This window comes from Lemur catta, chromosome 4, assembly GCF_020740605.2.
Source record: "Lemur catta isolate mLemCat1 chromosome 4, mLemCat1.pri, whole genome shotgun sequence".
NCBI lineage: Eukaryota > Metazoa > Chordata > Mammalia > Primates > Lemuridae > Lemur > Lemur catta.
The window spans coordinates 109,301,787-109,317,094 of NC_059131.1; the positions used below are offsets into that span (position 1 = coordinate 109,301,787).

At 34.5% G+C, this 15,308-nt stretch overlaps 1 protein-coding gene and 1 long non-coding RNA gene across 3 annotated transcripts in view; both read right to left on the bottom strand.

Annotated features, from left to right (window-relative positions):
• Nucleotides 1-7,020, bottom strand: part of LOC123637395 (ankyrin repeat domain-containing protein 26-like) — a 35,123-nt gene extending 28,103 nt beyond the window's left edge. For both annotated transcript variants that reach the window (XM_045550584.1, XM_045550583.1), the window contains exon 1: nt 6,899-7,020. In XM_045550584.1, the coding sequence (XP_045406540.1) occupies nt 6,899-6,921 (23 nt within the window). In that variant the 5' untranslated portion in view covers nt 6,922-7,020. The remainder of the gene's footprint in view (nt 1-6,898) is intronic.
• Nucleotides 7,021-10,402: 3,382 nt separating this feature from the next.
• Nucleotides 10,403-15,211, bottom strand: LOC123637399. Its single transcript, XR_006734840.1, has 3 exons — nt 15,170-15,211; nt 12,635-12,728; nt 10,403-10,442 (listed from the first exon to the last, which is right to left on the bottom strand). It is a non-coding gene; the product is annotated as an uncharacterized LOC123637399 (long non-coding RNA).
• Between the last annotated feature and the right edge of the window lie 97 nt (nt 15,212-15,308).

Here is a 15,308-nt window from a genome sequence, read left to right on the forward strand (position 1 = left end):
AAGGAAGAAGCTAAGCACAGAAAGGCCACAGAACTTGCTCAAGCCCATAAAGCTTGTCCGTAGCAGACCCAGCATTCAAACCCAGGTTTCTGACTCCAAAGCATGGGTTTCCCCATGTGATGTGAAAGTAACATTTATTTTTAAGTGTTTTAAGTGAGATGATAGCAGAGGAAACAATATTATCATTCCATTTCTTTCCAAAATCATACATAATAATTTCTAAACCTTACAAATGTTTTCTTAAAAGGTTTTATATTCAACCAATTTTGGAAACCTATTTTAATAAACTAAACATTTATTTTTTCTACAGAACGTCATCAGCAAGCATTCATTTATCTGTTCAACTGTTCATTCATGCATTCAACAAATACTTATTCAGCATGTAATACATGTGAATGACATTGTTGGTACAATGAAACTTTATTTTATACTTTAGAACTTTATAATCCAGAAGTAATAATCTGTGGTAGATCATAATAGTTTGCTTTTTTGTTGTACATGAAGAAAGCCCTTCCCACAATCTAAATAATTATAAAGTTGACACATATACCTGATACTTTAGAGCACCTTACCAAATCATAGGTATTTATTATGCTACTGGTAAAGGTACTGTAATATATACATGGTCAAAAAGGAATGTTTAAACTGTAATAAATATGCCTTAAGTGTCTGTGTGTTTTTACTACACTTTTTAAAAATCCTATCTATTACAGTTTAATTTTTAAGTCATCATTGGCATCTTTAATTCAATTAGACAATTTCATTTCTGAACCAGTTCTGAAGAAATAACATCCTACTATAAAATCATACATGAATAGAACTTCTAAGGACAATTAGTTTACTACAAATGCTTAAAACGTAATGTATGAAGGTTTCTAGTGCTCAGACATGTAAACAAAATTAAATTTCCTTCTCTACTTGGTCATTCCCAACAGCATACAAATATATTCTCTAAAAGCTTCTAATTTAAAATAAAGAAATAAAACTCCCTTGAATCCCACATTCTTCTTCAGTTATTACCCATTTCTCCATTGCCTTTCCCAGGAAAATGTCACTCAAGAGCTGTCCATGCTGTCCACTACAGTCAGGGTTCCATGGTAACCATTTATTGAAACTGCTCCTTTCTTGAGCTACTTCACTTAGGACAATGGTCTCTAGTTCCATCCACTCTATAATAAATTACAACTAGCTAAGGGGCACACACAGACACACAGGGAACTGAAAGTCATTGGAAATCAAGCAGGGGGAAATAGGGAAAGGGGCACAGACCGCCCTGAAGGGTATACTGAACACTGCTCAGAGGATACGGGCACACTCACAGCCCTGACTCAAGTTTTACAAAACCCACCCATGTAACAAAAACATTTGTACTCTCTTAATATTTTGAAATGAAAAATAATAATACTTAGCTTAAAATACAAAAAAAAAAAAGAAAGAAACTACTGCTCTACTCCTTGTCCAAGTTCACTTGTCCTCATCTTAATCAATCATTTCACAGCATGGATACAGTTGAGCATTCTCTAGTTTTGGCAGACAACACTATTATATTTCCAGTAAAAGTAATCACTGCTGACATTCTTTCACAAGGACATAAAGGACTTATAGATTTTATGTTCCTTCATTCTATTTCACTTCAGGCGCTGTCATCATTCACACCTCCAGGTACTAAACTGGCCTGCGCATACACTGCTCATCACAGATTCGTTTGAGGTCTGTTTTTCATTTTCATTTTTCTTTACTTCCCTTATATGCAATGCAGGACTAGTACTTTAAAACAAACACATAAAGGAGATAATGTTTTCTAATAATTCTATTGACAATATATAAAAGGGAATTTTTTATAAACTTCTACATCTTCTCCATTTCAATTCACTTATTAATTTAAAAAAATATTATGAAGCACCAACAATATGCAAAGAAATACATGTTCCTTGCTTCAAAAAAAAAGGTCAAATGCAATTATGATACAATGTGATACAAAAGACTGAATCTTTTTGAAAAGTTCTACATGAGCCCAGGGAAGGCTTCACAGAACAGACAAAATACATAAAAGAAGCTCACCAGGCAAAAAGTAGGAGAAAGCCAACCAACTTAAGGAAAGAATGTGCGTACCAAGATGAGGCACAGGGTGTCTAGGTGTTTCTTAGGAACTTGAAAGGAAAAGTGTAAAATACATAGAAGCAAATGCTGAGAGGTGAACGCTACGCTGACCTTGAATCCTACACTGAAAGCCGGGAGCTCACTGCCTACAAGAAATGATTCTTAGGCATAGGAGCAATAATTAGATTTGTGCTATATTTTTGGTTTTCTGTTTAAATATGACAATGTTTCACTTCAAAAGTTATAAAATAGCATGAAGCACACATAACATGAATGTAAGAAATCAGCAAATATCTTAGGAGAAATCCTTACTTTTAGAATACCTATATATCATTCTATATAGGATTTATAAATGGTAATATTGTGATGAATTATAATTTTCTTTGAAAATAAAATAATTTTTTGATTTTATATACTTTTAGCCTAGCTAATTCTAATGTAAATAGTAAGATATACCAACAGAAAAGTGTATTTACTTTTTTGTGGAATAAACACATGTGTAAGAAAATCACTATCATATACGTACATGAATTTACAAAGAAACCAAAATTTCCCACAGGAGATTATGTTAGGAGTTGAGCATGAGCCTTTAAATATATCAAAAACAAAAACAAAAGTAACAGCTATAAAATGAATCATGTAGATAACTGTTCTGTTTAAGACTAAACAGGCCAGAAAGAAAAGGGGGTTGGGGAGAAATCTTCCTGAGAGCAATTATCAAACAACTGCTCTTGACTCAAACTGCAAAATAAGTTTACGATTCTAGAATAACAAATAGTTTTCATTTTGAACATAGTTGATAGAAGGCTGATTACAACACAAAATGTCTGGTCCTCACACTTAGAAAATGACTGATCTGTAGCCATGGTAACAAATAGCCACCCCCAAGTAGTTTTAAATCTAGTCAATCCATCAGTGACCACTGGCCTCATTCACCAATCAGTATCAGCCACTTGCTTCTGAGAGACAGCCAGTCAGACACAAACTCATTCCAAGAAACATGCCTGGGAGTGCCCAGCACTCAACCACTGTGTCACTCAAATAACCGTGCTAGTACAGACGATGTCAACCCATGTATTCCTCTGAAAGGCTGCCAGTCCTTCAATGCCACTCTTCCCAAAACCCTGTGTAAGATCAGCAACTGCTCTGTCAGAAGAAACTGCCTCACCAGCATAGCTCTCTTAGTAGAGAAAGCAATAAATTCCAACTTCATCTTCTTATTTCAGATATTGAAGGCTCACCATTCTTTGGAAAGAATTGTTAAGTCCATTAAATTTACCTCACTTATATTTTACTTTTCTTAATAAACACAAATGAAGTTTGCAATTCCTTTGATCTGTCTTACCATATGTAAAACAATCATCATTACAGTAAAAGAGTAAATACTGAGTAAACACATTATTGGGCTTTTCTCCCTAAATGAAAACAAATAAATATACAGAATATAGCTTATTAAAGTGTACATAAGAATTCAAAAATGCATAATCGCTAGGTAAAGTTGTCACAATGAACCCATGTCACACTTTTAAATGAGATTTAGTCTAATGATTAAAACAATACCCACAGGGTAAACTCCATACACTCAGTTAATACAAGTGTATTGAGTAGGTCCTTATGACATTACATGCTAGGCTGTTTTCCAGACACAGGGGTATGGCAGTGAACACGCAAAAGTCCTATCATGAGAGTGAAGGAAACACACAATGACAGTAAACAGAACAGCTGGGCAAACTGCATCATATGTTAGAGGAGAAAAGGTAAAGCAGGATAATGAAATGTTTATGTGTCGGAGAAGAGGCATGGTGGAAATGTTAGCATGTCTAGAAAAAGCCTTGCTGAGAAAACAGTTGTTAAGGAAAGAACTGAAGAAATAGACAAAAGGAGGCCAGAAAGATTTCTGAGGAAAACCATTTAAAATAGACAGAACTGCCAAGTACAGAGGTGTGCCTGTAGAGTTTAAGGAATAGTGAGAAGTTCAATGAGGCAGTAGCAGAGCTAAAGGGATTTAAAAAAATGGAAAATTAAGGCAGAGGGACTAAAGATCAGATCATGTGCTTCCTTTTAGGTATTAAGAAGAATGGTGACATATACTCTGACTGAAATGGGAGGCAATTGGGATGTTCTGAGCAGAGGAATGACATCCTCTGACTTGTTTTAATATGAGCACTGGGTTAAGCACTGATGGAAAGAGGACTAGAAAAAAAAGACCATTTAGGAGTGCGTTACACTCACCTAGACAGCAGATGGTGGTGGCTTAGACATTGGTGGTGGCTTCACCAATCTGTGAATGGTTTCTGCATCTATTTTGAAGGAAGACCTGACAAGATTTGCTGACAGATTTGGTATGAGATGTCAGAGACAGAGAGGGAGAAAAAAAGAGAGAATGAGAGAGAGAGAGATGTCAAGGATTACACCAAGGTTTTTGCCAGAGTAACTGAAAGGGTTCCCATTAACTCCGGTAGGAAAGACTCCATGATGAGGGTGAGGTATAAGAAAGAACATCAATAGCTCAATTTTGGACCTCGTAAGCTGTGATACCTAATAGCTAACCAAAGACGGGGGTCAAGTAGGCAGTTTTGTCTATAGGTCTGGAATTAAGAAAATCATTAGCACACACAAGGTAGTAAAAGTCATGAGAAAGAAGCCTGAGGACTGAGCCCTGGGACACTTCAATGTGCGAAAGGTGGGGTGTGAGGATGAACACACAAAACAGACTAAGATGGATGAACTAGAAAAGAAGGAGGAAAAACCAGGTGAGTGAGTGATATCCTGAAAGTCAAGGGTAAAAGGGATTATGGAGGAGAGAGTTTTTCACTGGAGAAAAGATTGCTGACAGAGTGAGTAAAATGAGGTCTCAGAAATTATATCTAGATTTATTAAAGTGAAAATCAGTGGGAACTTTGAGAAAACCAATTTTGCACTAGAGGTGGGAGTGAAAATTGCTGGAATGAGTTCAAGAGTGAATGGCAAAGAAATTCAAGTCCATGTGCAGACACTAGGCAGTTTTTTCAAGGCCATCATACCTAAGTGGCATGATCATGGACACTCTAATGTTCTTCTTGTTTAGCTATATATTTCAATCACTATAAAATAATTATATAGTATATTTTCACACTTTAAATGTTTCCAAATTGTATACATATGGCATTTTAAAGAACGCCAGACCAAGGTATTAAAGAATAAATTCACAAAAATTATAGAATTACAAGATCCTATGAACATTTCTAGATCATATAAGCTGATTTTTGCTTATACTTTTGCCCATACTTATAAAAAAGACCACAGAAACACCAAAACATTCAAAAGTAGTATTTTTGCCTTTAGAAACATCATCCAATTGCAGGATATTTTATACTCATCAAATATAGAAAGCAATCACTCATACTAAAATACTGATTCAAGGACAGGAATAAAAGGGGTAAATGCACAAAATAATCTCATTTTTAAACCGAATGTTTGTAACATATAAAGTCACTGTAGAAAATACGGTATGATGCATACTGACATACATTTAAAAGGAAGGTTAATGCCATGAATTCAGGCTATCTTTACAAAGAAGATTCACCACATTAGCAGCACCTTGATCTTGGCACGGGGGTCAGCAAATTAGTGTCTTGGGGCCAAGTCAAGCCCGCTGCCTGTTTTCATAAGTAAAGTTTAATTGGGACACCACCGTGTCTATTTATTTACTGTCTATCACAGTTTGTGGACTACAATGAACAGAGGCCCTGTGGTTCACAAAGCCTAAATCATTTACTATCTGGCTTTCTACAGAATGAGGTGGCCAATACCTGGTTAGTAGATTAAAGATCCTTTGATGTATTTTAGTAAGTTTTACCCAAAATGTGAAAATGTTTATATGGGATATGGATATGCAATCCCTTGGCAATATCTGGATTAATGTGAGGATCCAGCAGGTGAGCACTCATGCATTGAGAACAAAACCCCAACAAATCAATAATTAGCAATTCTGTTGGGAACAAGGTAGAGCTGCAGTGTAGCATGCAGCATCCTTTTGAACCTCAGCAGATATTACAAGAATTCTAACATAATTTGCTTAAGATGTGTCATCAAACTATATGCTTTAAATATCCGTCAATTGTGAAGTAATCAGTACACTACAGATCTAACTTTGTTGTTTAAATGGTTGCATATGACATTATTATATGGACATGACAATGTAACTATTTCCTTCTTGATTGGTATGTAGACTACCTCGAAGTTTTTGAGATGATGATGTTACAGTAACTATCTTTAACATGCATATACATGTATGCATGTAACACACTTGTATGAATATGCTGAACACACATATATTATAGATCTTTGACATACATAGGCTATCTATTTTATGAATATATGGGCTTCTTGTATGTTATATACAATATAGAATAAATGTCCTTAACTCGTATGTGTTTACATGTGTTTCTACAAGTCATGTTTTCCTGCAGCATCTAGTTCCAGATCCTAAGTTCCTGGTAGGCCAAAGGAGTGACATATTTGAAGTGTTGATACATGCTACTAAATTACACTTCAAAAAGGATTTGTCAATTTTATTTACCAACAGTGTATCAAAATGCATTTTCCTCACATTTGCCAACACTGCTAATCTTTTAATAAAATGCCAGTATCATTGGAAAATATGTTACATCATTAATGTGCATTTTTCTGATCACCGAGCAAGGCTGAATATACCTACGGAAAGCATAAAATTTGTTAATCATGAATATTAGTCCAATTAGAATTAATTGTATAGCACAATAAAATTATCTACTGTTAAATATTGCTACAGGCTTACCTATCACACACTTCATTCTCCATCCTAGGAAATTGCCAACTGTCAGTTTTTCTACTCTTTCTTTCTTGAAGTAATGCGTCATCATCACTGTCATCACCAGCACCATCACATAGGTTTTCTGATGCTGCCATTTTATTGCTTTTGTGCTTCTCCTTTTCTTCAACCTTTAATGAAAGCTTGATAGTACGAATAATTGTTATTACCTTATCAATAAAAATAACTTTTTCTCTTTTCATTGATTTTATCCCTTGACTCACCTTAACTGTCATATTTTTAATCATTAAATATTTTGTGCTTACTTGAATATTATTGTACATAATTATCATATAATTATAATTATTATGGTATTATTGAAATTTTTATAAAGTCTACTTCATTTCTGTTTGAGTGAATGAAACAGAATTTTCCCAAATTTCTAAAAGGGCCCTTCTTAATTTTTTGCTGTTATTCACATCCACTCTTCTCTGGATAATAGGAATTTCCACCCCCATTTGACTGGCAGAGACAGAAAGAAAAAGACAAAGACATAAATCACGTCTTCTTCTGTCTTATCACCTGGATTTTACGTTAAATGGCCAGATTTAGAGGATGCCATATTGTAAGGCTTCAGGAACAGAGAGAAAGCTTTCCCTTTTCTGCACCAAGTTAATCTTTTGCTGCTGCCGTTTATCATTCTTTTTTCATTTGGATAGAGAAATATCAAAAGATGAAGATACACACAAATGTATATGAACCAAGTTTGTCACCACACAAGGAGCAGAGTGCAAGTGCTCAGTTGCTGGTGTGGAGTCCTGAAAAATGAGATGCTTTCCAAATTTCACATTCAGTAGCCATACAATTTTATAGCTGGAGGATGTACAGTATAAAGTAATTATCTATTTTAGCTCCTTCACCTACTGATAACTGGAGTAAAACTGAGAAAGATTAAATGATTCATTCAAAGCTCCTAAAGTGGCATTACCTAGCAATTTCTGACAAAAAAATGAAAAGGAGATAGTGGAATTGCATCATGCTGAATCAGGTAAATTACGAGATTAAACTAGTCAAAAACTAGTCAGATAAATTAACTGTCTGACTTTGGCAAAATAACTAAATGCCTTAATTGGGGGGCAGGCCTCATCTACATTGACATTTAAAAAAGAGTATCTCCAGATTTTTGTGTAGCTTTAAAACTCAACGTACAGAACTCACCTTTCCATTTTGGAGTCAAATACTGTATTTTTGGCTGGGGATTTTTCTACTCATATGATCAAATCATACTTGTCAAATCTTATACCATATTTGCAACATAATGTAAATTCTGATTTCACAAACATTTGAGAGTGGCGATTTTAAAAGCTATGTGGAACTATATATGTTTCTGGTCAATAATATTTAAAGTGGTTATGATGGAATTTTAAGTTCCAACAGTTTGAATCAAATAGATGAATCTTGCACACATAAAAGCACATTAAACAGATAAACTTGGCTGGGCATATTTGTTGCAACTCTCAAGGTTAGACACATATTTGTCTCTTCTCAGTCACTGCTTCCTTCCCACTGTATTTTCATTTTATTGTTCAAATCAATGCAATTCATCTTTAAGTCACTAGGGGGTGAAAAAATCCTAGACCTTACTACATACTTTTATTAACTTATTTTACATTTATTCTTGTTCAGATGATATGGCATGTGAATGAATTAGCTTCCCAGTCCTTAGGCCACTTGGAAGACTGGTGATGGAGAAACAGGTTGATTAAGGAATAATGATTATGAAAAAAATATTCTGAACTCCTATCATTTACATAACAGATAAAATCTATTTCTATATACAATTATATCTTTAGATAACTCCATCTTACCCATGGACTTTTATAAGTAGAAAATCAGAATGGATCAGGCAATTGATGAAGAGAAAGTAGAAAGGGTAGCACTTAAGTACTTTTTCTAAAGATTGCTAACTGGAGAGTGTCACACTTTTAATTATTAGGATCCAAAATCAACACACCAATTAGAAAGAAAAGGAATTTCTTAAATGTTAATTCAAATGATATACCATAAGATGATAATGTCACGAATCTAGATGGACAATCTGCTTAAGACTGGTTCTAATATAGTCTTGTTAGAAGAGAAGTTTCAGAGACAGGGCTGAGATCACATGTGGGGACTTGCAAAGTGGGAGCAGATGTTAAAGTAAATAACCCTTAGACAGGAGCTGACTAGAGGGGCTGTTAACCATAGGCAAGAACCAGCTTCAGCTGGCTTGTCATTATGATTTCTGTCATTTTACATGAACTTAGGCCAATTATTACTGGAGTTTTACAATTGCTCCACCCTTGAAATCACCATGATGGCTCAAAGACAGCCATATACAGTATTAAAATGAGAGCAAACCCAATTTTAGGAATTACTACCCAAATTCATAGCAAAAGTCAGCCCCTTACTCATAAATACTCCTCCCCTCGATTAATAAGACTTCAAAACACCAAAAACCTCTTCCTCCTGATGCAGATGCTCTTTTCAAAGCCTGCCCACTCTCTTACTCTTGAGAGAGTGCACTGTTGCTTTCAATCATTCAATATAAAGCTTCCTGCTTGACTTTCATGGTCCATCCTAAAATTCTTTTCCTGATTAACACCAAGAACTTGGAAAAAACCTCCATTCAGAGGCCACTAACAGTCTAAAGTCTCCTAATGACAGTGAATTTAAAAATATAATAACATTTCATGATTTCCCACATTAAAACAAGTGAGAAAGTTGTTTGTACCCTAACACCAAAGGACCCCTTCTTAAAGATATGAGTCCCTTAACAGACAGTACAGATGACTTTATGACCCTATTCTCACCCTGGACATAGATGATGAAGTCAATTAGAGACCACAAGGCAGAAGAAATCTTTAACCATGCCATTAATGATTGATAACATAAAACTGAAAATTCTGAACTACTGGCAATGGTTACTCCTTTGACATGAATACAACTCAGTGGTCATCACTCTTAAATTACTCATAATTTCTATTGCTTATAATTCAATATTTGATGTCACCCTCTTTATCATGTAAGGAAGTTGTAAAAATGGAAGAGTAAACAAAATTTGGAAAAACATATGCCTCAACTCCAAGGTAAACATCAGCTATAAGTTACTAGAGATTGTAAGAATATTTTCAGTTGCATAACTACTTTAAATGGGGGTAGGTAAACTCATAACTAATGAGCGCATAGCACACTGTATGGGGGATGGGCACACTTGTAGCTCTGGCTTGGGCAATGCAAAGGCATTACACATAACCAAAATGTTTGTAGACCTATAATATTCTGAAATTTTTTTGAAAAATGAAAATAAATAAATAAATTGGAAAAATAAAAATATAAATAAATAAAATTATAAAATAGTAAATGATTATTTACTCTAACAGGTTAGTGCAAAATGATGTTGTTAAAATGAAGAAAATTATGTTAAACCAGAAATTTAAATTTAAATCTTTACATACCGGTGGCTGGTTATTTTCACTTCCTTCATGACTCTCTTGCTCATTCTCTGATGTCACTTCTAGGTCTTCTTCTGCTAAAAAATCCATACATTGAATTAAATTGGATTAGTTAGAAGAGTGAGGTAAAAGACAGTCTTTATAGAAATAGATAGAAAATAAAATTTTCATTGTATAAATTTAGAGTTTAAATGAAGCTAAATCTATGATGAAATACTTACTTCTTTAAGAAATACTTCTAATTAAAAAAGAAAAAAACCCAAGCTTCAAGAAACCACTTGGGGAGACACCTGGTCCAAGGCATACAACATCTCAAAGATTCACTCACAAATTCTATTAATTATTAGCTATGTCTGTTAACTGAAGAGGAAAGTGGCCATAGATCTGTGTGAACATGCTGATTGATGAGGGGAAAAGGGATCATTAATCAGCGGAGAAAGTCATGACCCTGAGGGGGTAACCATCAAAACTGATGGGAGAATGCTACAGCATATCTGTAACACAACCCAACAGAATTATTTGTACCATTATACTATAATTAGTTATCATGTTCTTCAATTTGTCCCACGATTTAGAAGTACTCAGCTGCAATGCAGTTGAGAGCATAATTCATCTTTCATCGGAAAAACTATTCTGAACTGATCAGCTTGGATTCATTTGTGGAATGCTAGTTAATGAAAATATTCACCTTTTTCATTAGTTATATGGGCTATTGGTATGCCTACATTTCTTGTATCCTCTGGGTTAGTCATCTTAAACTTTCTTGATACACACACATACAAAAAGCCTTAACACCACATCTAAGAAACAATGTATAATAAATTTTCTATATTGAAATAACAATTTTAGTATTCAAGGATGAACTCTGTAATTTTTTTTCTTTTTAAAATTAGTTTGGTTACCAAGTAGTCTTTAAAAGACTTTTATGAAACAATTACCTTACCAAAAATTTAGCTATCTTAAAAAAGCGGCTGATGCATCTATATTCAAATTAATCTCATTTGATTAACTAATATTAATGCAACATGTATATTTGCTGTCTGACAGCTATGGGGAGGAAAAATAAACTACTATTGTTCACCCCAATTCTAGCACTCCCTCCTGCTTCTACTAACCTTTAAAGTAGCAAGAATCTAAGCTTCTGTTTGAGTGTAAATATAATGAAGTCATCTGAAGTGCTCCCAAGTTTCCTCATCAACTCCAAAATCACCTTCCTAACTTCTTTCATTCCTCCCTCCTTCACCCCTCACAATCTTTCTTCCTTTACAGCAGTCATGTAGAGATCTGTGCCCCTTATTCTCCTCCTTCAACATCTTTGATTTATTATTCCCACCACATCTTTCCTCTTCATTTAGCAGTAGTACCTTACATCTCTAATTTCTCCTTCCTCATCACTTGGCTCCTTCCCCTCTGGCTACAAACATGCTCAGAAATGATAACAAAATAATGTTTTCTCCTGATCCTGTAACGTCTTAAACTGTTATCCAATGGCTCTTCTTCCAGATTTCTCTAAAAAGAAGTCTATACCCAAGGCCCACCAGCAGGAGCATCAGCTGAGAAGTTACTAGAAATGCAGAATCCCAGAGCTGCTGACTCAGAAGGTGCATTTTTAACACAGCTGATTGATGAAAGTTTGAGACGCTCTGGTCTACACTGAGTGTACTTCCACATTCCTCTACCTGAACTGACCCTTTTGGAATCTAGCCTCATGTTCCTCCCTATCATGTCCCCACAAATGAAATTGTATTACAAGTCATAATGTTTCTAATGGGCTGCTTATCAGCCTCTATCTTCCCTCATCTCTCCATAACTGACCCTATTCTCTTCTTCTCTCCAAAGTTTTTATCTTGAGCAGTACTAATTCTACCCTATGAAGTAAGAACATTTCAAACCACATTAAATTATGCATGTGTACAGCTGACCACATATGCTTCTATTCCTCTATGGTATAGAAAAGATAGTGATGCAGGCTTAGGTGCCTCAATCCTTAGTGCCTTCCCAACAGTGAGGGAGATAAGAAGAGTGAGAAATGTTTGCTATACTTCTCTGACACACTCTGGTATTGGAAGCTCACTTTATATGCTTCCCACATTTCAAACACTCTGCTCTTCCTTTTTCTGAAGAATTATTTTATTTGACCACCCTCCATTATATATGCCTGCTTCTTGATGCTTGATGATATTCTTTGGATTTTAGAATGTATCAGTGTACATGTTTTTAAATAAACAGTCTGTTAAATGATTTTCTTTTAATAAAATATGGTTCTTACCTTCTACTTGTCCATTTATGGTGTATTCTTGTTTGTGAACTGCAGCCCACCGTAAATCACCACCATACTTCTGTGGGAGATTCGTGGAGACATTCTGTTAAAATTAATATCAATAATAAGTTTCAATTAAAAAATAAAAATAATGAATTCCATCAAAATTTTCCAATCATATTCTTAAAACTACCTGAATTTCGTATTGTAAAGGCAATTAGACTTAAAAATAAGAGAAGTATGTATTGAAAAACCAAAACATTTGTACAGGGAACTTCACATATGTTATCCAGCTCAAGGTTACCTTTTATCTATTTCTGGCTATTGACTCTGAAAACCAAGAATGGAGGAAAAAGGCAATATAGTCACAGACAAAATATTAATGGGTATGCACATTTCAACAAGGAAGTAACTTCAAAATACCTGATTGTACTTTACAATCCCCACCAAAAATAAGAAGAGTATTTAATATATATACATACATACAATACACCTACTATAATAATTACATAATTAAATATTTAGAATAATTTTAACCTTTGAAATGTTTAGTGTTAAAATAAGATACTTAGCATGATAACAAACATCAGAGTATGTCAAGTTCAGGAAGAACAGCACATTTAACAAGCTGCATCATTTTGGAAACAAGGGCTTGCAAATATCTAAATATTTTTTAATAAAGTTTTTACTGATAGTATAAACGGATCAATAAAATGATGGAGTAGTAAAAAAACATATCTTTATGTCATATTTCAATAAAACCAAGGAAATGTTACACATGTACAAGGTAAAGCAAACAAATATTAGAGATACACAAAGTAAAGTATATGTAACTCTTTCCCAATTAAAAAGAAAACTGCAAAAAAGAATAGCAAACCTTAATGAAGAGAGAATTATAAGAATATTTATTCATAAAGCATCTAAATGGTGCTGGACACTTATTTGTACATTTTTTCTATACTTAATAATAATTGAGTAGGATGGTGGTTGTCCCATTTCCTGCTTCCTGGTCATTCCAGGATGTTAAGGGTAAAATGAAGAGATGTGATCCACTCATCTCTCCGTCCAGAATGTCCTCCTCCTAGACTTTCACGTGGCTTGCTCATTCCTAGTCATGTGAAAGTCGGCGATGTAAATGTCACCCTCAGAAAGATATTCTCTGACTACAGAATTCTATTCACATTTCCATCCCCATCCTAACTACAAACTACCTCAATATTTTCTAACCAGTCTCTGTTTTCCTTATATGCAGAACTTATAATGACCTATAGCTCTTTGTTGTTTACTTATTTTTCTCTTCCTACCCCTATAGAATATTCCCTCATCTTGTATATTCAGTGTCTTACTTCCCAGCATGTAGTTGGTACTCAATAACAGACATTTAATCAACGTCAAAACATATAAAATCCCATCAGGAAGGTCTCAAGCATCAAATCACTATATTCCCACAGGACATCTCTGGTAATAGTCTGCTGGGAAACTGAACATAACCAAAATTAGGAATCCATATGCTTGCTATAACTTCCATTCTTTTCTTAGGACTACTGCCTTCTGGTTTGCAAAAAGTACCTTCAGCATTCATTAAGTTAGTGAATATCAGTGTAATCATTTGGTCCCTCATTTGTATAAACACTCTCTCCAGTTTACAAAATGTTTTTATGTTTCTTACCACATTTGTTCATTGCGTGTACTTAAGGAATAGATGTTAGTACCATATTTATGAAGAAGGTCACTGATATCTGAATAGGATAAATCATTCATTTTTTTCAAGATTGCATGGCTACTAAGCGACAGCACCAGGACACTAACATGTCTTCTGGCTTCCACTCAGTGCTGGTACCACTGTGCAGCAGCTGTTCTATCATCAGACCCTTCCCATATCTTTCCACAGTTGTCACTTCAATGTACACTGTCATTATATTATGCTGACACTAGTACAAACATGGATGCCACAAAAATATCCAATGGCTTCTATTTTTAAAAATGAATTCTACTTATTAAAACACCACTAAACTGAACTGTTGTTACTATAGTCCTACATATTTACTGTTCCCATACTTTTCCTTGTCTGGAAATGTTGTTTGCAGATCTATACTTAACAACCCAATTATACGAACACCTTCAAGTTGCAGATATTATCTTTTTAAGTTCCACGTTGGAAAAGACAATCGTTCAAACAGTTTCTCTCTGAGTATCATTAGGACTTTTACACACCCACATATAACATAGAATGATTCATTTGATCATAAGTTGACCTGGAATAATTCTTTTGTTGTAGAAAAACCTAAGTTGAGAACCCAAACTGATTCCTTTTCTAAGCTTTATTTTGTTGCACTATACTATAGTAGCTTCTTAAATGAATCCCACAGGTGAGAAGAATTGTACTATGCAATAACCAATTTGTTAATTGTGAGCTGAAAATACAAGAAGCTAACTCTTTACAGGCATAAACAGAGGTGAGAACATAAAGTCTAAACATTTCCTTTTAGGTTCTAACATCATTTGATACTTATATTTTAAAATAACAACAACAATAGACAGTACCTCCAAATCCTGAGGTGATTCTGCATCTTCATTTTTTCCAGGCTTTAATGCAGACATCTTGTCTATAAAATGGTATTCACAGATACACTCATGAGAACATTTTTATCATACATTTTAAATACATATACAAGTCTATCAC